Raw genomic sequence first — 24,089 nt, forward strand, 5'->3', positions numbered from 1 at the left:
GAAGGCTCTCCATGTTTTGACTTTGACACCTGCGTAGTCCTGATGTAAACCAAGGAAAGGTTCAATAATGGGCTTGTGAACTGCGTCATGACCTTTGGTAGATATGTTTTACTGTTGTTCCTTTTAGAATATGCCATTTTTTATGAGAGGAATTATATGATTCTTGTGTTAGTAAAACATTTTTTTTTTAAAGGGGTGGCGTGTTATATATTCTTTGTCAGTGACAAATTGGATTTGCATCAATGTTGGCGCATGTTTTGTTCTTATGTCAGTCTCCCGGTCTCTGTGTCCCTGCACGCTGTGGTGTGCTGTCGGGGTGGAACGGTGCACAAAACCCACCGTCCGGTATGTACCTTTGTTTTGGGTCCACAGTTTGGTACAGCTGGGAAAACAAAAACATGATTGTAATGCTCATTAAATGCTCATTCCATTTATTTCAAACTAGAAAGGTGCACTCCGAGTTCAGATCTTCTCCAGGCGATTGAATGAATACAAACTGCTGCAGCAGAAGGCCAGATCAGCCGAGGACAGACACCGAGATGCAGTCGTTCACGCACACACACACGCACGCACACACACACACACACACACACACACACACACCATGATTCTCCTGGCGGAGATAGTCATTTTAATATTTGATATTTTTCACATGTCTTATGGAAGAAACACAACATGATCATCATATAAAATAGTTAAAATCAGTTCCACTATGATCAGCTAACATTAAAGTGCTGCTTATATGTCAATACCAAAATCATAAAAGGGCCATTCTGGGTACTTTTTATACTTTAATTATATTTAGCTGGTAATGCTGTACTAAACAGTTTCACATTTATCTGTGGCACATCGATGACAGGACATTCAGTCCAGGTGACAATCCTCGTGATTGTGTGTGTGCGCGCGTGTGTGTGTGAGAACTATGTGGAGCATCAGTGAGCCAATAAAGATAATGTTTATTTGATGACTTCTGGGCTGTCATTTTCCTCATTTACAACACACACGCGCGGTCTGAACAAGGTGTGCCGACGAACCATCGAGTCTTACGAGAGTGGTCTCGTGATGCAATCTAATGAGAAAATGTCTTAAACACAAAAAGGACCACAAATATTGGTGTAAGTTGTTAATGAAGGATGTATCCATCACATCCTTGTTAGTGTGTTTCACTTCAGCAATTGCTTATCAGTTATCAGGGGGGGGGTTCAGAGCACGTGAAAGTCGAGCAGCCATATTTCCTTCTCTATTTTGAGTGTGTGTCGTCCGAGCCAATGAGGCGTCATATTGAGCAGCAGAGGGGGGGGGGGGGGGGGGGGCTCTGTGCCTATAATAAACCCTGCGACTGAGCCTTTTCGCCACAGACAAGCGCGAGCTGAAGAAAGAAACGAAATAGAACAACTTCTTTTTTTGTGTATAATATCTTTCATTCGAAACAGCTGCACTCCGTTTCAACGTTTTTTTTGCTTCTTTGGAACTTGATTGCTTGTGCTAAAAAAAAGTGCACGTTTCCTTATTTTATTTCTTCCCATCGACACTTGTTGAATCGTTCGCGATGTTTCCAGAGGCAAACAAAGGGTGAGTACTCTTCTCAACAGACTGTTTTCAGCTGTCCCATGCTGCCGAGCACATGGCCCCTTCATGGGCAGGGGGAATGTTTGGCATGCCAAGAAAAGCGCACATGCTCTGTGGGCAGCAAAGGTTTCAAAGAAAAGCCATTCATGTATTGCTACATGGTGTCTTTTACACTTAATATGGACTTCATAGCACATGCTTACTGATTAGTAATATCAACATCATATATCACAGCCTGTCCTGTAGCAGTAGGTTGTTAATAAAGCACTCCAGGACCTCTCACAGTATGTCTATTTATAGCACAGTCTTGTGGATCCATTGATCCATGCTTGAGTGGGAGTGGAAGCAGTCATATGAGAAGAATGACACAAATTGTCAAATTGAAGGAATTAGTGTGTTAAAGGAGAGAAAAAAAAGTGCGCGTTCATGTCACCATTGAAGTGCGTGAGAGGAGTTGACTGTGTGTGTGTGTGTGTGTGTGTCTGTCTTCAAGTCATATATTTATTAGTAGCAGTTCTCCGATCAGGCCAGCTGCCCAGAAAAAGCCTCTTGTCCTGTGATGTGACTATAGTGATCACGTGATACCCAAATAGCATGAATCGGGAGGCAAAGAGACGTTAATGAGGTCTCTGATAACAGCTTTTGCAGTCAACCTGACCCCAGACTCTCTTTTCTTGTCATCCAGCTACAGCTACGAGGACTGCAAGGCCACCGCTGATTGGCTGATGGCCCAGACGGACGTCCGACCCACGGTGGGCATCGTGTGCGGCTCGGGGCTCGGAGGGCTGGCTGACATGTTGAAGGATCAGGTTGCCTTCCACTACAAGGACATCCCCAACTTCCCACAGAGCACCGGTGAGTTTAGCCACAACAAACCTCTCAGTTGCTGACTGCTTTCCCGTTCACCGTTCGTATTCACTGGCCGGTTTGTGTTTTCATTTTGTCCCTGCAGTACACGGACACGCAGGTCGGCTGGTATTCGGCACCTTAAAGGGGAGGCCATGCGTTTGCATGCAGGGGCGCTTCCACTTGTATGAGGGCTACCAAATCCAGAAGGTGTGTGTTAGTGTGTGTGTGCTGCAACGAGTTTCACAGTCCATTTCAACCCTTGAACTGGGGAGAAAATTGCCTTGAAACGTATGGCCTTCGGAGAATGCTGTCATCCTTTAAGTGCCCTGTGAATGGTTATATGACGTCTATATTTCTATACACGGCGTGCGTTTCCAGATCACACTGCCCATACGCATCTTCAAGCTGCTCGGTGTGGAGACGGTGATGCTGACCAACGCAGCCGGAGGCCTCAATCAGGACTTCAAAGTGGGAGACATCATGATCATCAAAGACCACCTCAACATGCCGGGCTTCGCTGGCAACAATCCGCTGTCTGGACCCAACGACGAGAGGTAGGATGGCTGTTTCCGCATACGTTGTAGTTTTGCAGATTGTTTAAAAGAAAACATGCTTTTCGATCCCACCAGGCGGGTTTTGGTGTTCAGAGGGTCGGCAGTTCGGCATAACTCGGCCCGTTAAACCCGACATTCAGCAACATCGCCCTCAGCTCTCCCTCTCTAAACCGAACCACCTCTCCCTCTCTGTCTCCCTCTCCCGCAGGTTCGGAGTGCGTTTCCCCTGCATGTCCGACGCCTACGACAGAGAGCTGCAGCAGCTGGCCATGGACGTGGGGCAGGAGCTCGGCTACGGAGACTTCCTGAAGGAGGGCGTCTACTGCGTGCTGGGCGGACCCTCGTTCGAGACGATTGCCGAGTGCCGCATGCTGCACAAACTGGGCGCCGATGCCGTCGGTATGTACCTTTTAAAGCAGCCTTTTTTTGCTGCCCATATTCAAGTTCTTGTGTCGGAAGAAATCAAAACTATAAAGCTCAATGCTAATTTCTAAACCAAAGCTATTATTAAGTTGGTATCTTTTATATTCATCCCTGATGTCTTATCTTTGAATGCCCTCTTTTCCTCGACAGGCATGAGCACAGTCCACGAGGTGATCGTCGCGCGCCACTGCGGCATGCGCGTCTTCGCCCTGTCGTTGATCACCAACCAGGCGGTGATGGACTACGACAGCGAGGAGAAGGCCAACCACGAGGAGGTGCTTCAGACGGGCAAGCAGCGAGCGGGGCAGCTGGAGCGCCTGGTTTCCGCCATGGTGACCAAGATCGAGCACAACAACTACGTCTGAGAGACAGAATTAGCCTTTTTGGTGTGACTGAGGGAGACGGAACGTGGTTTATATTGAATGCTACTGTGCCAAAGAAAACCGCCATTCATTTGTTATTTAAGTGAGCAGCCGGGCTGTTTTGAGTCTTCGGTCAAAAGATGATAATACAGTCGTCCTCCGAAGAATTTCACTTAGATTTATACAGACAATACACAACCTTTGTTTTCGTGTCACTGTGCTTTTTCCTGACGTCTCACATTCCTCTAGCGAAGACGACCTTTGTTTTTTTTTGCATCATTCTAAACGAGACGTGTTTGTTCTAATTTAAAACGTGTAAATGTCGCTGATTTAACTCAACATTGAGCAAAAAAACTCTGCTGTAAAGTTCTTGATATTATGATGTTGTTGAAGTGTACATTAGTGGACTTAATATATTTGACCGCGCTTGTTTTTTTCACGTGAATGTTGTTACTAAAAAGCTACTATTTATTACTACATCAACTTTGTTTGTGTTGTTCTTTGGGGTGTGCAGGGGAGCCATTTTAAAACCATCACAAATATAAAAAATGAACATACAAAACACAGATCGAGACTCATGAAATGTCCCCGTGTTTATTTGCAAAGTATTGGAGTTTTACAGAGATGCTACACAGTAGAGACCCGAGGGGACCCTGAATGTGACCATTGTAAACATTTGGTAATGTTACGAAAGCATTACGCTGCAAAAACTGAAGACATGAATGCTGGCATTGTCCGACTAATACATACATCTGAGGGTTCGGGCTGTCGCCTCTTTTGATCACATGTTTCCAATTAATATTCTCCATTTACAAAAACACAAAGATAATTGGCAGAACAAACTATTTTGGCATTCGACAACACTTTGAGAAGTAAAATGACGACACTTCACGTGTGGATCTTTTGTCTGCCCTCCAAAGGTGACACGTTATTTTGCAATAAAACTCTTCAAGTGAAAGATAAAAACACTTGCTCCCGTGGTTGAACAGAAATCAGGCAGGCAGACAACATATCACATTTCACACTGCATGCTCACAACATCTCCATCCATCTTGCATCATAGTTTTCCTTTACCTAAAGTATCGGTGTGTTCTTGTTCCCCCTGAAAGGGGGAACAAGAACACATCCCTTTTTTTTAAAAGCCCAAAATGACCATATTCAAACCATGTTATAAAATTATTCTTTTGTCATATTTTGCAAAAAAACAGTCATGCATAAGCTGAAGAGGATTAAAAGAAACGTAACTCAACACATTCCCTGTGATCCAGCGCGACACCGTCGTCTGCGCACCGCACGGCCCAGTGAAGCGTCGCGAGTGGACTCTCGATGCCGACGTGAAAGCAAAGTTACAAAAGGCAGAGTAGAGATATATATTCCGCCTATTTGTACGCGCTGAATGTGTGGCGTTCAAGAGCAAGGTCCACATCGACCACATCTGGCACCCAAGGCCGTGAAAGTCAGCGCCAAACCTTTACTGAGAAGAGCATCGATTGTCCTCAAGTACATTAACTCTTGCTGGACGCGCCCACAGGATTGTTTTCGCTTGTCAATGAATTGATTTCATCAAAAAAGTGATTGGTGATTGCTCATTTTCACTTCACCACCAGTTCACCTAAAATGTCCCAGTTGACCTTAAAGGAACAGTGTGCAGCATTTAGTGGGATCTATTGGCAGAAATGGAATATAACATTATTAAGTATGTTTTGTTTTGTGTGTAATCGCCTGAAAAAAGGGGTCGCGGTGTTTTCGTCACCTTAGAATGAGCCGTTTATATTACTATTACGGAGCCGTCCGCCACATTGCTACGGAAGCCCAGAACGGACAAACCGAACACCGGCTCTGACCGTCGTCTCCTAAATTCATTATTCATTTACTTTCTTATGATACTGGGTTTGGTCCCCTACAACGACAGCTAAGATAACTTTAGTGAAATGACACGGCCAGAATGATTTGTTTTTTGTTGAGTACAAAAATTGGGGATTTTTTGTCTCCACCGAATGAAATTTAAAAAATAAGTTTATTTCTGCCCCCAGGGTATCGCTGCCTCAATCAAATGTTTGTTTCGCTAAAAAAATGTTTTAAATAAAACAATAAAAGACCGCCAGGCTACGAGAAGTGAGCGTCCCTCTGTCGGCAAAAGAAATTAAACATAAAGGATTGGCACGTTTTAAAATGTAGGCACCATATAGACGAGATTTACAGTCTTGTAGCGTCGGAGGGCCTCGGCGGCGAGAGGAAGGAACTGGCGGAGAAAGATGGCACTTCCCAAACAACACATACTGGGTCTGGAGCTGCAGCGGGACGCAGTGCGACATTGACAGAGGGGTCCGCTCATCCCTAGGCAAACATGGTCAGGGTGATCCACTGCAGAACACAGAGAGCGCGGGAATTAGGGGGGGGGGGGAAGCGAAGTGGGAACAAATCACAAGCACAGAATGTCGTGGTGTGGTAGCATCTCTGCTCGTGTGTGGCCATACCTGATGGAAGTTGAGGGACATGAAACCGTCTTTATCCGTGTCCATGGTGTGGAAGGTTTCTGCAGAAACAAGAATTTCAACTTATGCTCTGAAATGTACGTCATTCATTTGCAACTAGAAATATGTTTGATCTGACTTTTTTCCTGGTACAGTAGGGTGACAACAAGTCTTCTTGTTGTGGGTGAACTGTTCCTTTGAAGACACTGAGGTTGCGCAGTAACGGGACTCACTGAACATGGTCTCCAGCCGGACCAGACAGGTGACGAAGTTGTCGAAGTCGACGGCCATGTCGGCCTCCGTGTAGCGCAGGATGATCAGCTGGAACAGTTGGTTGGTCAGCTTGAAACCTGAGGGGAGAAAAATCAGACCACAAGTTTTACAAAACAGAAATCAAACATGTGAAAATCCTTTCCGACTCTTGTGTTCGTCTTTCCCGTCACTTGTAATTGAAATGAGAAGGAACATTACCCGCAGATTCAAGAGCCATCCTCATCTCATAGGAGCTCATGGTGCCCGATTTGTCCAAGTCAAACTGCCTGAATATGGTCTGTCATGGCGACAGGAAAGCAGTACAAGCAAACAAGATGTTCTCATGTCAACATATACAGCGGAATAACGCAAGTACCACGAAGCAGAATCAATATTATTTTAGCCCGATTTCCAAATGTGACCCGTCTCACCAGGTAGCGTTTAACCTTTTCCCAGAGGACGTGGAACTCCGTCAGGCCCAACTTTCCGCTGCCGTCCGTCTGAGCCGAGAGCTTAAGGAGCAACAGTGACTTTCATCTGATCAACAACAACAACAACAAGCAGACAATTTCAAAGGGGAACTGATTTTTCAAGTCTGTTTACAGGTCTTTGGGGAGTACATGTGTGAGAAATCATCTCTGCTTGAGGCTAGCGGCCAGAGGCTACGTCAGCTGCTACGTCACAATGATTTAAAAGTGTAATGCTCAATCAGTGCTCTTTTATTATTATTGTAAAAATTATAATTGTTATTATGTTTAATATATAACGTGTCATTACTGTTATTATTTTTTTGAATTATTATCATCTTTTACAATTTTAATATATTACATATTTTAGTTTTTATCCATTTTAAGGATACGTCCATGAGGCTTATCATACTGCGGCAAGCTTCTTTTGTGAAGCCGTCTGTCTTCAGGTCTTTATCTGTGAGCGTGACAAAGTACGACAACAAGAGAGCAGAACAGCAAACGTAACACTCCATATTAAAAGCATTTGAATTATTTGTTAAACAAATTCCACAATTTTAGGAGCAAGCATGTAATTCCAGAGCGATTAACTGTTACTCACGTTTGCTGATGATCCTGTTCAGTATGGTCTGCAGCTCTGTGAGGCTGATCTCCATGTCCTGTCGGCACAAACAGAGAGTGTGTGTGTGTGTGTGTGTGTGTGTGTGTGTGTGTGTGTGTGTGTGCGCCATGAACCATTTCTCCAGCAGTGCTTACCGGCCCCGCCAGCTGTCGGAAGAGATTTTTGAAGGAGGCGTCGATCTGGCTCTCGTCCAGCTCGGTCTGAAACACAAACGGAGACATTTTTTCAGCACAGGTTTGCTTTTATCTCCACACATCTTTAGCGGTCAGGTCTTGAAGCCGTTTCATTCCCTCACCTCTACTGGAAGCTCTGCTGTAACGTCGTCATCGAGCTCCCTGACGTGGAAAGAACAAAGATTTAAAGTTACTTAGTTTGTTCACTTTTATCATGAAGTATTTCTTTATGCAGCTTCTTTCTCTTTCTAATTTGTCTTTAACTGCTCATTCACCCAATTCATCCACGAAAACACATTGCTACACTGTGCTTTTTGGTTTCGCAGTCACTTTACCAAGAATGGTTATGAAAATAGAATAATTGCTTATTTTCACTCAGTTTCTCCCCCAAACGTCACACTCCGTTACAGCCACTCACTCTGAGTCGGCGGGCTTCTCGGAGAAAACTCTGAGGACAAAGTCGGCCTCTTTGTGCGCCTCGTAGGTGGAGGGGACGATGATGTATTCCCCGGCCGGCAGCCGCAACCGCGAGCTGACCTCCCTCAGGTTGATGAAGAGCTCCGAGCGAGCGCTGGAGCCGTGGGTGAGGAAGAAGTCTCTCTTCAGGTGGACGCCTGACCTGCCGGCAAACTGAGAGGGGAGAGAGAGAGTTCAGTAAACCCTTTAAAGGCTTTGGCACTTTGGACATTTATTAACCTCAAATCGCCCACTGGTTGTTCTTCAAGCACAAAGAAAAGAGGAAAAGAAGTAAAACTCATACCTCATCTGGAACCTGTAAAATACGGAGAGAGAGAGAAAGAGAGAGAGATGAGATTAGTGCCATGATGTGTGTGATCAGAAACAACAAAAGACAGGAAAGAAACTAGAAAGTGAAGATTGTTCGGCTCTACAAAATAAAAGAAGAATCTGGGAATCCTGAAACTATAGTTTTCCACTACAGGACGTAGCTAAACAGAGGTGCTGATGTTGTTTCCACTTTTCTCTGCTGCCTTTGGAAAAACACACTGAAATTTCAGCGTCGCCCAAATGCAAGTTAATGTTTTATATTTCATCTCAAATGTCCTGCGTTGTCCAATGAACTGAAAACTCAAGGAAAGAATCTTCTTAAACACACACAGATCAAGTGATGATAACTTGACTTCAAGATTACGTTTCACGAGTAGCGTTTGTTGCAGCTCACCTCATAGAGGGCAAACCCGATGGTCTCCATGTCTTTGCCCTCGTGCCGTTTCTTCCGGCGGTCCTTCTGCATGAGGCCAACCAGGAAGCTGCATTCTGATTGGCCGGGAGTGTCCGGGTGCTGCAGCACAATCTTGAACTGAGGGTTCAGCCAAAAGGTCGCTGGGCAGAAGAATTGCAAACTTTCATTTGATATTCAGTAATCCATTGTTGAGATGGTGTTTTTCTTATCAGTAGTCCGTCCTTCTATACCTCCTTGTTTGCTTGTTTGTTTTTAAAATGTTTTTACCCCCCAAAAATTCCCAAAAGTAGAAGACGTATTCATTGTCTGGAAAAGAAAACGACACCCTTGTGTGATCCTTAAACTGGTTTGGTCTGAATTAATCTCCAAAATGAAATGAAAAGAAGATCCTCTCTGGTGCATCACGCCTCCGTTCCTTCCGCCCATCCACCTGCTCCCTCACAGTTCATACCTGGGAAGTTCCTGCAGCCTCCGGCAGTGCTGCCCCTCCTCCACTCTCCCTGATAGATGGAGGAGCTCCACATCTTCAGCTGGCTGTTCTCCAGGGCGTCGGCCGTCAGGTTGCAGAGCTCCAGGCGAGTGAACTCGCGCAGGAAGTCACTGTACGACATCCTGAACGAGGCGGAAATAGATGCACTTAGTTTGGACAAAGTTCGTTTTTTCCATCGCGAAAGTGCAAGAGTTTGAAAAACGATGCCGACGGTTCAAACATAGGCCGTCTGCCGCTGAGAGCATCCGTATATCAGCAGACGTTACAAAGGGAAATGTAGGCAAATTGAACCGTTAAAAAGCTGATTTTCACACGAGAGTCCACGTGCACAAGGAGACTCACCAGAATTCACCGTCGTCGCTGCGGTTTTGTAGCCGACCTCTGACGGAGCGATCCACACTGTCCCACTCTCTGGAGCTGAGGATTCCACAAAGAACACACATCAACTACGGCAGCATGTTTTCTGTAAATGAACATACGATTCAGCAAAAAAAAAAAACCTAATGCTGCTCAACATCAGCTCACAGCAGTCTCTAGAATAACTGAAGTCAAGTTTGTTTTGTATCTTTACATTTTCTTCTCGCTGACATTCAACAGACGATTCACGTCCGTGAAACTATAAAAAGTACAAATCCCAATGCTGAGGGTCCCGGACCCCGCCCCCCCCACGTTGGTTGGTCTTTCTGGGTTTAGAATGGGTCGGTGGAAATATGGCTTTGGCAATAAATTCATAAATATGTGTAAAAACAGTTTTTCAACCGATGAAGAGTATGAAGACATGAGATAAAAAATGGACAATTTGAAGCGGAAAACTAAATAATCGGAAACAAAGTATCTGTTTGTCTCATTCACTGATCATAAATTGGGATATGCGTGTCCCCCCCCCCCCCCCCCCCCCCCCCCCCATCATGTGTTGCCATTTAACGTGAACGCTTCAGTGTAGTTCAGTGTGAAGTGAAGCCTTACTTGTCGCTCCAGGCTCCGGTCCACTCCACTTCCCCCCACGGGTTCCTGATGCGGACCAGCTTGGTCATGTTCCCTCTGTACACCACCTGACGGCAGCAAGGAAACGTTCACACTTCCACGACAATCACGTTATGTTCTGTGATTTTATTCACTGTGTTGCTGCAAAAAAGTAACCACGCTGCTGCCAGCGCTCACCTCGTCCACGCCGGTCAGAGAGTAGGCGTGGCCCTTCACCAGCTTCTTGAACGTGACCGCCTCCCTGTCCGTCGAGCTGGTGATCTGAGGACGAGAGTAAAGCGGAGGTTACTGACGTGCGCCGCGCCGGTCAGGAGGGTGGTTTTGGTATTTGTCTTTCCGTACAAAATGAGCTGAACGGGCAGTTCTTGCTCCCCAAACTCAGCAGCATTGATTACATGAAATGACCTTCAACGAGGCAGACACAAAGGGTTCAATCCCCTCAGCCTGTAAGCACACAGTGTCCCGGAGGATTGTGTTGAATTTCTGCCAGCTACCAAGGCTTTAACCGCAAGCGTCCCGATCTTTACTGCCCTCTTCTGGTCACAGATCCCACATTTCTCTCCCATTACAGCAGGCTTTTGCTCAAACTGCCCGATTTAAATTATCCTCAATTCACCCTCGCTCTGTGAGACTGAGAAGAGCTCTACAAGGGGAAAAAATCTTACAAACATTAAATATACTTCATGTAAAACATGACAGTCTATGATGAAAGTGTAATTTCAATCTGTCTGGTTTCCCTGATCCCCACCACACAAATTATTGTTTAGTTTGAGTTCATTTAGGCAGAGAAGGTCTTCACATTTGAGAAGCTGGTACAGTACACTTAGATCATTTGTACTACTTTAAATTCGTTATTTAAAGGGGACATATCATGAAAAACTCGCTTTTTCAGTGCTCGTGCACATATATTTGGGTATCTTGAGCTCAGTCTTTTTATTTTTTGGCTGCTTAGATCAGAAAACATGTGCTTCAACAAGCCATTCGGATTAAGAGTCCCTTCCAATGTCTCATGCAGGCTCTTTAGAAGACACCCTCACATGGCAATCTGAGCAGCTTTTTCAGCTGGGGGGGGGGGGGGGGTCTTAAAGAGACAGGCGCTAAAACGGAGCGTTTCGTACAGGTATACACAAACAAACAGTATGAGAAGAATGAGGTGTTTTTTTTAACACTAAAGCATTTCAGCGCATTCTAGCAGAAACCTAAAATACAAATATGTATCTGAATAAATCTGAAAATGAGCGTGCTATGTCCTCTTTCATGAATGATAGATCAGCTGCGTTAGGGTTAATATTTGATGTGTGAGGTTTTAAAAAGTGAGTGGAATGTAGTTAATTACTATAAGGCGCACTGGGACTAAAAAAGGTCGACTTCAGCTTCAGACTCTCTGTTCAACCTGAAGTTCCCATTCCTTCAGCGCTAATATTTAACCTGTTAATCCCACAGAAGTTAAAGGAATAGTTTAATTTTGGGGAAATGCTTATTTGCTTTTTTCCCCCAAAAGTAAGATGAGAAGATGGATAGCACTCTCGTGTCTGTACGGTAGCTATAACGCTAGCTTAGCTTAGCACAAAGACTGGTACCAGGGGGAAACGGCTAGCCTGGCCCCTCTAAAGCTAAAGTAAAGGACGCATGGATGTGTCAGTACTGACGTCTATGGAGCAGCCCAGCAGGGATCCTCTGTCGATGGCCCTGCTGATGATGCTGTAGAGGTCGGGGGGGGCTTTCTTCAGCTCGAACATCTCCGTCACGCCGCCGGTAAAATCCTCGAAGCCCTCGCACGTGCTGCCTCCTGACAGGGCCTCATAACAGCCGTTCAGCCTGGGACACAACAAGAGATCAACGAAGGTTTGAATCCTTCAGAAGAGTATAAACACAAGTATTATGGAGTCAAATGTATGCACACTACCTGAAATGAAGAAGCAAATATGACTGCTTTCTTGTACTTGTCACACACTTCCAGAAACAATGCTCCGCTTCACTTTTACAGCGAACCAGATTCACAACTTGAGACCACAGCTGTCAACTGAAAACAGCTGCGGTGTCACGTTGCCAAACAGCGCCGTCGGGGTTTCAAGTGTTTATCAGTCTTGTTCCTCACAGACTCTCCTACGTCCAGAAACTCTCCGGTCACAGGCGTCATACGTGGAATAAACTTGCAAGAAGGTTGACTTTAGCCTCACGGCGCTCAACTGCTTTTGTTGGGCGACATATTGACCCGGGTTGTCGGCCGGTCTTACTTGGCGTAGGCCTTCTCCAGCAGCGCGCTCCAGAACTCGGTCCCCTCTGCCGAGTGGACGAACAGCAGCTTCCCGTCCTTCACCGGCAGCCGGTCATCGATCACCACCTCCACCCACTCGCCGAACTGCCAGAACTGCATGACGGAGAGAAAAACACAAAAAACACTGATACCACCTAAAAGATACACAGCATGCCATGCACATACACGAATAAATGTAGAGGAGTAAAAGAGTAGAAGTAGAAAGTACCACAAAATGGAAAGTACCTTGGAATAATGTACGAGTACAAATCTGATGCGTCTGGCTGATTTAAAAAAGGTTTTGCTCTCAAAATAGTACTTGTAAATATGAAATGTCTTTGATCACAGGTCAGTCGGCTCCGTCTTATTTCTGGTGCTGCCTGATTTATCGTGCAGCTGGCCGGATCTACTGACGCCTCACTCAGCTCACTTTCATTGGTTTGAAATGTATAAAGTATGGTAGAAGGACAAAGACGAGTCAGATTATCAGCTTTTATCAGGTGGCATTGAGGAGACATCTGAGCAATGCTGTCAGTCCAGCTCGCTTTTGTGCATCAACCCTGAATTAAATACAGAGACTAAAATAGCCAACATTTCACTCCAGCACCCCAACAGATCATTTCAACATCTCCTGCAAGCAAATCATTGCTTAACAAGGCAAAGTAGCTGCACCGTGTTCCCCTGCTGTTCCTAACGGGAGTCAATTCTTAGCACCGGAGAGCTTTCAGAGAACTTATATCCAGAAAAACAAACGACAAGACGATGAATCAGGGGACAACACGAGGCTTTCAGTGCCGCAGGTGAGCTGAGGTCACTGGCAGCAAGGTGAGGTTCTCTGACAGGTTTTCAGAGGAGAAGAAAAGCTTTCTGACCAGCAGGGAGCACAAGAGACATACACAACACAGCCTGATGTTCTGGCACCACGGTGCGAGTTACATTCTGGAAATGTTACAAGGCTTCAAATCGACGTCTCCTAGACAACACCTACATTTCACAATACATCTTTTGCACTTCGCCGCTGCTTACGGCGTGTTCACGTAGCTTTTCTGACATGTTGCGAGAGCTTGTGCAGCGAACAGCGAACAGGTCGACTCATACAGAAGACCTCGAGGCAGTAATGCAATGAACCTCATGCAAAAGAAGACAGTGTTGCTGTTCGGGAAATATGTCTCGGTCGAAGTGATTACGTTTGAAGAAAAGAAAAAGAGGTGGAAGGAAGTTGCAGGGTTGTCGTGAAAAAAAAAAAGCAAATCAAAAGCCGCAGCTGAGTGTTTATCTCACAGCAATGTGCCAGCAACACCCGGCCTCACTGAGGGAAACGAACACCTCTGGCATGATTTAAAGGGGACTCATCATGCTCATTTTCAGCTCCATACTTGTACGTATTTTGGGGTATCTACTTGAACACGTTTACACGATTCAATGTTCAAAAAACACATTGTTTTTCCCACACTGTCTGTCTGAATATATTTGGATTCACCCTCCGTCTGAAACGCTTTCTTTTAGCGCCTGTCTCTTTAAGTCCCGCCCCCCAACAACGCCCAGTCTGCTCGGATTGGCTTGCAAGAAAAATATGCTGCACCTATATTCCCATGATGTGACATAGAAATGGGGAGCCAGGCTTATTGAGTCACATGTTTTCTGATCAAATCAGCTCACAAATACAAGCACAACTGGGTTGTCTTTGATGTCCCCTTTAAAGCGTGAGGAAATCCTCAACACAATTCAACAAACACTTCAGTCTTTCTGTGTGAAACGCCTGCTATCATAAGAATATGATGAAAGATTCTGCCCCAGTTAAGTTTCATTCATTTCCGACTGAGACGGCCGAGATTGCCTATTTCAACATTTATTCTCCCTCCCTTTGTTTGCCTGCCTCGCTCGCACAGACCCCCTCCTTCTCTGTCCTACTTCAATTAAGACTCTCGCTGCGCTGCACTCATAATTACATTTTTGGGATGACTCATCCAGGTCTGGGTAATTTTTCCAGAGGCTGAGAGGATCAGAACTGATACAAAAAGGGGGGGGGAATCCCTGGAAGACTCGAACGCACACAAAAAGGGGGATTGGAAACAGGCCCGGGCAAGAAAAGAAAAATGAGAAACTGCAAGTAATGTAAAAGTGCAGGCATGAAAACATTTACTGGCTGCAATACAAATGATGAAAGAACAACAACAAAAAACATGCAGGAATGATAGAAAAAGAGGGCGATGAACAGAGAGCAGCCTTATGTATATCTACGAGTGCATGCATGCACTTACGAGCCCTTCAGAGCAAACGAAAGTATTATCTCCACTCGCTCTAGCAGAGAGAACAAGTACGCCTACAGCCGTAAAGAATGAACAGTCTCTGGAAATAATCAGTGAAGAAAACGGGTCAAATATAACAGTCATTGAGTCAGCAGCCCCCAGCAGACATGTTTAAATGGGAACTGTGTGCGTGTGCGTGTGTGAGAGTGTGTGTGTGTGTGTGTGTGTGTGTGTGTGAGTGATGGGATTCATTGATCCTCCGACACCAGATGAGTCAGAGCAGCAGCCTCCGGAGCTCTCAAGGAAACTGGGAAATCACCAAGACAGACGCTCCAGTTCTTGTCTTCAGGGTCAACGAATGGACTTCCCTACTATGCTATTGACTAACTTGTATCTGTGTGTGTGTGTGTGTGTGTGTGTGTCATGTTTTACATCGTAGGCCCGTTTCTACACGCCTCTTTGATGTGCGGGAGCTTCCCCTCTGTTCCCCGGGTCGCTTCCTTGTTCCCTCTCTCGCTTGTTAACACTTGGCAGGCGAACAGTCGGGTCGGCAAAAAAAAAAACGCACTGCATCAAAGAGGGAAGCCGAGCCGGCTCGACGAGCTCTGTGACACAGCAGGTTGGGATGGCGGAAAAGTAACGTTTGCACTAAAGAATATCATTAAAATATTAAATATTCTTTTTCTTTTTTACATTCACACTATAGCAAAGAGCTGGCCATCACCACAGGCAAAAATACTTATTTCTACATGATATATAATCAATAATTTAGCATTCAAATACATTAAGGATCGGCTATAATATATTGCAAATTTAGTTGCGTGCACATGCAGAGAATCTCAACGGGACTACTTCCCTCTTGCAGACCTGTGCAGTTTATGATTCCAGTGCGCGGGTGTTTTTCTTTTGCATTTATTTGGGTTGTAAAATATACCACATTCAAATCGAGCTTCTCGTAAATATGAAACCACTGGCGCGAGGATTTCCCTATCTCACACTGCATGCATGTGTTGTTCACCTGCTCACCGACTGCAGCAGACACGGGCTACTGTTGGGCCTGTGCTTTGCTAAGTGTGTGGAGTATTTTGTGTACGAGGCAAAGTTCAGCTGATAAGGCCCGGGTGTTGGTGCACTTAACTCTGTTTTGACGGTGACTCAAATCCTTGACGGGACGGTTAAGTTTATGGACCGACTGACTTGACTGGGTGTGGATCTGAGAGGTCAGTAAGCTGCTCAGTGTTTCTTGCAGAAAGCAAAACCACAGCGAGAGATCAACCAAGTGGTTCACGGCGTTTCTGCTTCAAAGAAAACTCTCAGCCGACACGTGACAACGGTTCGCTCGTCGCGGATCAGTGCGATGTGGAACACGGCTACGTGGTGCAAAGATGCAACAAAATAAGCTTTGGAATCAAACGAAAACAGACTTTCTTTTCCATTTCACTCACGGTGAAACGGACGGTGGTGCACCTAACAGGAAATGACACAACAGCGGAAACGCACCACAGGAAGTGAGCTGGCACAGACGTTCTGGAACACAAATCCAAAAGTCTCGACTTCTCCACAATAGCAGTCGGTTGAGGGTTTGATAAGAATACAGTGTTGTTATGAATAGGGTTATTCTACTTTGCATGACATCTATCTCTGTCATACTCTGCCTCCAGACACGCCTCTGTTGTTACCTGGAAGTGAAAGATGCCAGCATAGCCCAGCTGGAAGCCCTGTCCGTGAGGAACCACTCGGTGGAGGAGGTTGTCGTTTAAGGTCAGCGAGGCGATGGCTGCTAGCAGCCAGCAGTCCCCTGAGGACACACACACACACACACACACACACACACACACACACACAGTTTTAGTACCCGGGAACAGCCGGCATAATGGGAGAGGCCACTGGAGTTCCACTGGACTTCAGAGAGGGTGTGAAACTACCACGGCTCCACATGAAGTCACCGATGCCGTTCGTGGGAATCGCACGGTGGGTTTGGAGCCACAGCTTCTGTTGTGATGCACTGTGTCGCAAAAGTTTCTCGGTCAGAGTTCAGCGACACTCGGGCAGACGTAACGTCCACCATCTTGGTTTTACTCACGCAGGCAAAGGTTGTGACTCTTCTTGAATCTTTCTGTTTCATTATAACGTGTTTCCTCTCTTGATGCTGGTTAACGACACACAGTAATAACAATAAAAAGAAAGCACAGGGCGTTTCACTTTCATGTCGACATATATATAATCTTATCCATCATATAATCCACAAGCAGCCCCTGATAGCAGCCATGTGTCGTCTAACAGATAACCCCGTTGCATTCCGATAAAGACTTCTCCTCCGTGGTGCATTCGGGCTGTAAAACAAAGCGAAGCATCGTGTCTTCTAGCTCAACGGTTTTTTCTGGGGTTGTTGTTTCGCAATCCAGCTGCTCCCGAGGGAGTGAGGGGGCGGACCGGGTAAAGAATTGCATTCGTCGGCGGCGGAAGTTGCTTCCTGCGCCGCCAGAGCCACTCGGAACAGAGGCAGGGTGGCCTTGTTTACAGATGTGAGGCAGAGACACAAAGCGTGAATTATAGATTATAGATGGAGCTCCGTGTCGAGCAGGAAACATCTCTGGCAATTTAACCGACTCTTAGCGGTCCGTCTCCATCGGTCACTCGTGACCTCATTCGGTTTGCTGTTTGGTAACTGATTTCGTGGTTTCAGCCTCTGTTGCTTCACTTTTCTAAATATCTGTCAAGTCCCCAAACTGCACGGTAGGGCAATTAGAAAGGGCCAGAGTGCTCCTTCAATTTCACCTCACGCTGCTGAGGAAGACAACTTGTCAAAAGGTTGCATCAGAAGGAATTTGGGGTGGCGTTTGGTGCCGATAATAAACATATTATGAGGGAGTAAAAATGACAATACAAATATGAAAAACTATGTACAACTATGTATGAAGTATTAACAGGATGTGTGCAATGTGCAGAGACATTAGCCCAAAAGCTGTGAAAACGTTAATGTAACATCATAGTATCACTTCATATTTTAAACTTGTGTCAGTCTGATAACAGTTCATCGTTTCATTATTAAGGGAATATCATATTTTATTGTGGGGGATTATGTTGCCTGTGGTTGTGGAGGGAGATGAAAGCTTCACTTATTCATGTCCTACATCCAGACTTGGGATTAGAACCTGGCAAGCCTCCAGTCAATCACCTGTTTCTTTTGGCTTCTTCTACTTTGTCTTTCTACCGGATCAAATGTGAAAGGTTCCTCTCCTCTCCTGTACTCGCTGAATCGTGCCGCAGTAGCGCTGAAACAGATGGGAACTCTCTTACCCAGAGCTCCCTGACAGATGTCTGTGCGCGTAGCTCCATCTACGATGAACTCGGGCCGCTTGCAAAACTCCTGTAAAGTGGAGAAAACACAAACAAACACATTATTTACAGGAGAACACCACCAACCCTCTTATCCTGATGCAAAGGATACATATTACAGATCCCCTCGGTGCAGCCGAGGATGCCGAGGATGAGAGAGAAACCTCTCTGAGACACTTGCAAACTCCCGACTGGTGTTGCGGCAACATTAAGATGATACCAACCAATCACTCCTGAGAGAAAGTTTAGTTGCCAAGCAACAGATGAAATTAAAGTCGGTGAGGAAATGTTGCATCGGTTCAAAAAAATATTACAGCAGGTAATAAAATAAAGAATGGATATTCAGTCGTTATGTGCTCACTCCTGGAGTCATCAGTCAACGTCTGATGGATTTCAAAGCTCTCTCCAAAACTCGTCAAGTTAAAGGACATCTGTATGTTTTTGCACGCGTCAAAGCAAACTAAAAAGGAAAACAAAGATGTGTAAATGTTGGGAAGTAAATCCCATACATTTCATAGCTTCTTGCATTAAAAAGCTTGTCGTTTCCAACAGCACTTGAACACACCAACAGCCGAGGCTTCTCGTGAAGCAGAGGTGGATGTGTGACCAGACAAAGAGAATGGAACTTCGACATAAAATAACAAAGTTGTTTTGATGGAAGTGTTTTATATTTGCAGCTAGCTGGAAAATGCATGTTATTTAATCTCAAAATAGGAATTGTTCTTTGCAAAAAGGTCTTAAATGTTAAGTATGTTTCAAGTGTACATGTGATTTGTAATTAATCGGTTAAACAAACAATAAAAAGGTCCCTTGGCCAGAGTATATGTTTGTTTTGTATCTGTAGTTTGAGTATTTACCAGATTACCTCTGATATTTCCATGCATGTCATGCTCTGACAGAACTATACAAGCTACTGTAGGGTGTATTAAGTGTGATCTTTTGGAGATTTAAAGGCACAGCCCTGTTAAGTTGATGTCAATAATGTGTGAGAACATCACTATGTCTGATGGTCCTGCAAACTTTGATGCGGATTTCGGGATGAACATTTTTATAGTTTTAAGTGCTCCATCAACAATGATTGTTTTGTAGATTCAAAAGTCTGAGTCAACAACACCCCCCCCCCCCCCCCCTTTCTCACCGTGGGCCTCATCCAGCGGACTCCGGAGGTCTTGGAGGACTTCGGGCCGAGCTCGTTGAATCCCAGAGACGACGCGGAGCAAGAGAACAAGTTATCCTCAAACATCTTCCGGCCCTGGAGGCACTGGGCCTTCAGATTCTCGTAGTCCTGACCCAGAAACTTCACCGCCTTGTGAACCTGTCCCAGGCCTTCATTGCGATCCCACTGGCTCCTCAGCTTGGCGGCCATGCCCGTCGCATAAATGTGCTCCTCCATCCTGAGCTCGGGGAGTACACCGCAGGGTCAGCTGTCACTCTCTGTTTGTATGTGCGGAACTACAATAAGATGTTACGGTGCGTCAGTAATTAATGAGGCAACTGTGACCTGCTCTAGCTTCAGTATGGATTGAAAGCGCTGCAGCAGAGCTGATGTAAATCTGCTATGAAAAGGTGGTAATGGCTTCAAGGCTGAATCATATATCAGAATAAAGCATCAGTGGCCATTAGGAAGCTATAAAACATTGACCGGCCCGCTGCTTGGTTGCGGTACTTGTGGTCGTGCTGTAGCTGGATGCTTCCAAATGCAATAACAATCACAAGTGAAGGGGGGCTCGATATGCAGAAGCTTCACGGTCTCTGGAGAGCGAGACGTCCTCCTCAGATGTTGTCCCAGTGAGCACCAATCACAGTTTGTTGCTATCCGGGTTTTTTTTTTTTAGTCCTTCCTTCTGCCACCAGCAGGTAAGCCCTGAAAGAAGAAAAGTTGAAATGAGATCCTTGAGAGAGTATGCAGAGATGAAATCCCACACAGCTCTATACATACCTACGCATGCACAGACAAAAGCAGCTCTCTACATACATTCAGGGTTTAAACAGGCAAATGTGCCCCTCCCATTTCTTTTCAGTCGACCATACACACACACACACACATGCATAGCAGAGGGATTAGTCACAAAGGGCTCATCCGGGCTACTTCTACCGTGTGGCTGCAGTCAGACACGTTTCTAAGTTGATGTTTAATCCAACGAGGTGTATTAACAAAGCGATGTGTGTGTGTGTGTGGGGGGGGGGGGGGGGGGGGGAGGAGTTATTGTCCAAAGTGCTGACAGAGGGTGTGGTTTTTGTGTGAATCTTGATGCACAATGAAGGCAGCGCAAGGCCCAGAACAAGCAAATGCTCTCTCCGACTCTTCAATGGAGCAATGGAGCAGAGACAGGGCCGAGGAAGTGTAACAGTTGACAGGACTGGAGCTTCTGACACCGGTTCATCTCACTTCGCTCCGTCTTGCTTTGCTTCTTTTCCGTCTCCTTTTTTGTTGTTGTTACTATCGCAACTCTCCAAACTGAACGCTCTTCCTGTTTCAAGGCTCGGCTGTCGATCACAACAGAGGCTGAAAAGAGTTTGGCTCTCGTCCGCTGTGAGGAACTCCAGTTTCCCCGGCTCACTGTGAACCACACCAAACATCCCAGCTCACTGACTGAACAATGTTCCTGCTAACAGAGCCACACAACAGAGCACGTGTCTCCATCAAGTTTACAGACTGTGAAGAATGGTTTTTGTTGTGTTCAATTCAAAATTAAACCCTTTTACTACAAATTCTGATACTGCTGCTGCTATCAAGGGATGTACTACAACTACTTATACCACACTAACAGATAACTACAACTATACTGTTTTTATATACTGCATATATTAATGCTACAAGGCTACTACAGCACTGCTAGCTGCCAAAAATACCCAATTAATACCTGTATGTCACTGTAAACGGCAATTTGCCCCTTTTTTAAGCTACTTTAATACTAGTTAATAAAGAAAATATAATCTCAAAGTAGGTTTGTTACTGTAGGAAACAACTAAATGTCCTATATTCCTCTAACACAGGGGTGTCAAACATACGGCCCGCGGGCCGGACCCGGCCCGCCACGTCATTTTATGTGGCCCGCGAATCCGCCAGCAAAAAAAAAAAAATTATATATATATATATATATTTTTTTTTACAAAAATTTAAAGTTAGATGTGAAAATAAAATTATGAGATAGAAAGTCGAAGTGATGAGATGGCATGTTGTCTGTGTGCCGACATTAAAACTATCACAACAGGTGGACAGGAGATGCAACAGCCCATAAAGAGGATTTCCAACAAGTTTCTCAACATGCGTACTTCTCTGTACTGAAACGTCATCAGTCTCAGCCCAAGTACTGTTCCAATTCAAAGTTCACATCGAGCCAAGCACGGCCCTAATGCCCGGATGTGGCTCGCTCTGCCCATTTTACCCGGGATGCATCGGAGGTGACTTGTCTGTACTTGGGACAGCCAAATATCCCAGAATGCATTTTGCACCAGCAACAGGAAACAATGGCGGAGGAGAAATCACACAACTGGAAGTACGTGTTGTGGAAGTCACAGATATCCCGGGAAACTAAACTAACTATGTTAGGAGTAACGTAGTTACATTTACACCGTCTTACATTTACAACCGGCCCTTTGAGGGCGACCGTGATGCTGATGTGGCCCCAGAGTGAAAATGAGTTTGACACCCCTGCTCTAACACAACAACCATTTGGTGGTTTTCATCTCTGCTGCGTGTTATCGGGGCGCACTCTGCCCAACGTGAGTTCAATCTGGCTGGAATGAATATTTCATTTCCCCTCACATGTGAAATACACTTACATAGCTGTTATTGTACAATTTGAGATATGATATGCAGCTGTGAACTGAAAAGTACACCAGATATGGGGACACAGGCGTCACACAAGGATTTTGAAAACCAACCCAAACGTCAGTGCAGTCTGTGTCACTACTTTTCTGCTGATGTGTGTCTGAGTCTCGTGCGCCAGTGGTTTGCAGCAGTCTGCCTAAATACGCACTGCCTGTAAGTAAGTAATGCCTGCGGTGGGTGTGTGGGGGTCCATGTTTGTGCAGTGAGTAAGCAGTCTGACCTGCCTCTGGTGCATTTCTGCACACGGGTTCATATTCCAAACACTGTGAAATGAAATATCCAAAAGAGAAAAATAGACCTGCAGAGACACTAGACACACACACACACACACACACACACACACTGTGTCTGATGAGGAGAATGAATGCAGACTCTTGGGAGTGATCTTCATCAAAGTAGGATGTAGGAAATTGGCTTCACACTCACTTAAAAACAAGCTGCTCCATATAGATAAGACTTAATCCACCATTCTACTGTGAGTGGTTGAATATTCCAGTGAATATCAAGTGTATTTTAAGGCTGTCCTCGTGCATGGCTCACACAGATAAGCATGCAGTCCTTGGTGGTGGGTGTGGTCCCTGAGAGGAGATCCAGTGTCCAGCTGTCAGGGCTGCAACTTTCTTCAAGTTGACCAACGCGAACAGCTGGGCGCAAACCCCCGTTTCGTTTCCCCCCTCCCTCTCATCGGAGACGACATCCGTGTACAGTGCGCGGAGAGAAAAACGCACGCGATAATCAAGAGATTTTACGCGCAAGTAATCGGGCAGATTTCATGGTGTGTTTTTTATGGCGTCGCGTAAGTTGTAAAAGCGAAAGCGAGGAGTTTGCTCTGCGTGGTTGGGCACAGTTTTCACAACACGACTTACAAACTTACAAAATCTTCTCGTGAAAAAAAAAGAAAGAAAAAAAAAAAAGTTCGGGCTCGGACGTTAAAGGCATTTTTAGATATATGCATCTGGCTGCAGCGCGACGCAAACTGCAGACGCACAGTGAAACCAGTGTTATTGAAGGGATTGTATATTTACCTTGCCGGATGTTTTCCTCTAGAAGTCAGTTTATTTCGACATTCAATATGCAGCTTAGCTTTCCTTCCATGTTTGTTGAAGGTCCAACCCCTCCCCTGCTCTCTCTACCAGCGCGTATTATTTAGAAACAAACGCCCTGCTGCCTGTTCTCTGAACAGGATTTTATGTGCACCCTTCACACTGCGTCTGCGCAATATCCGCTAGTCATAAAAGCCCACTACACTGGAAGGGAGGGCTTTATACACTCTGTGCTTTCGTGCACTGTAGTTTTTTTTGGCACAGATCACACAGTGCCAGATAGAGAAGTCCAATCTTTTAGGGGTGGATTTATATGCACTGTACGGACCTTTTATGACTTATTGTGCATTATTATTGGAGTTAATGCCTCCGAATGTAGCCTTGCCCCTTTTTAGTGCTGGGATGTCATGTCCTTAGGGACTGAATTTAAGAATCATTTTGAAGTTTACTTACATGTTAAACCCTTTTTACCTTCATTTCAAGGGATATCTTTGTTACTTTTGCTCCATAACATGTAGCCGACTGTTGCAGTTTACAAATTATTATTTTACAACCAGTAGGCCTTTTTTCATCACCTAATGAAATATTATAGACTATATTCTCAAACTTCCCAACAGTAGGTGACATAGTTAGGTCAATCTCGACCAGATGCAAAATCATATATATTAAAGCACGAGTAATAACAATCCCCTCCACCCATAATAATATACACTAACTCAATACTTCATAATGGGTACTTACTTTGCAAACTTTAAGTGTATTTTTTCTCATACTTTTCAATTGAGTAGGCCTGCATTTTAAATTGTGGTATTGCTACTTTTATTTAAGTAATACATCTAAATACTTGTTTTCGTTTTTTTTACAATACATGTTTTATTTAAACTCCGTTTTAGCAAGTAAGATGAATACCTTACTTAACTTCTCAGCTTTTTTATGTTTTACACAG

General features: G+C 45.0%; 2 protein-coding genes across 2 annotated transcripts; one reads left to right on the top strand and one right to left on the bottom strand.

Moving 5' to 3' along the window:
• Nucleotides 1-1,367: 1,367 nt before the first annotated feature.
• On the top strand, nt 1,368-4,236 carry pnp5a (purine nucleoside phosphorylase 5a). Its single transcript, XM_079295746.1, has 6 exons — nt 1,368-1,572; nt 2,255-2,424; nt 2,522-2,625; nt 2,797-2,972; nt 3,181-3,371; nt 3,546-4,236. The coding sequence occupies exons 1-6, from the start codon at nt 1,550-1,552 to the stop codon at nt 3,758-3,760; spliced, it is 879 nt and encodes a 292-aa protein (XP_079151872.1). The 5' UTR covers nt 1,368-1,549; the 3' UTR covers nt 3,761-4,236.
• Nucleotides 4,237-4,337: 101 nt separating this feature from the next.
• Nucleotides 4,338-23,280, bottom strand: capn1 (calpain 1). The gene is made up of 22 exons (XM_079295370.1): nt 23,126-23,280; nt 19,404-20,129; nt 18,227-18,296; nt 16,606-16,724; nt 12,658-12,791; nt 12,070-12,238; nt 10,598-10,681; nt 10,403-10,488; nt 9,779-9,853; nt 9,398-9,558; nt 8,926-9,086; nt 8,506-8,517; nt 8,164-8,375; nt 7,868-7,907; nt 7,707-7,772; nt 7,552-7,609; nt 7,343-7,407; nt 6,915-6,983; nt 6,703-6,781; nt 6,465-6,581; nt 6,235-6,293; nt 4,338-6,121 (listed from the first exon to the last, which is right to left on the bottom strand). The coding sequence occupies exons 2-22, from the start codon at nt 19,656-19,658 to the stop codon at nt 6,095-6,097; spliced, it is 2,118 nt and encodes a 705-aa protein (XP_079151496.1). The 5' UTR covers nt 19,659-20,129; nt 23,126-23,280; the 3' UTR covers nt 4,338-6,094.
• Between the last annotated feature and the right edge of the window lie 809 nt (nt 23,281-24,089).

Source organism: Melanostigma gelatinosum (genome assembly GCF_949748355.1).
Source record: "Melanostigma gelatinosum genome assembly, chromosome: 23".
In the NCBI taxonomy this organism is placed as follows: Eukaryota; Metazoa; Chordata; class Actinopteri; order Perciformes; family Zoarcidae; genus Melanostigma; species Melanostigma gelatinosum.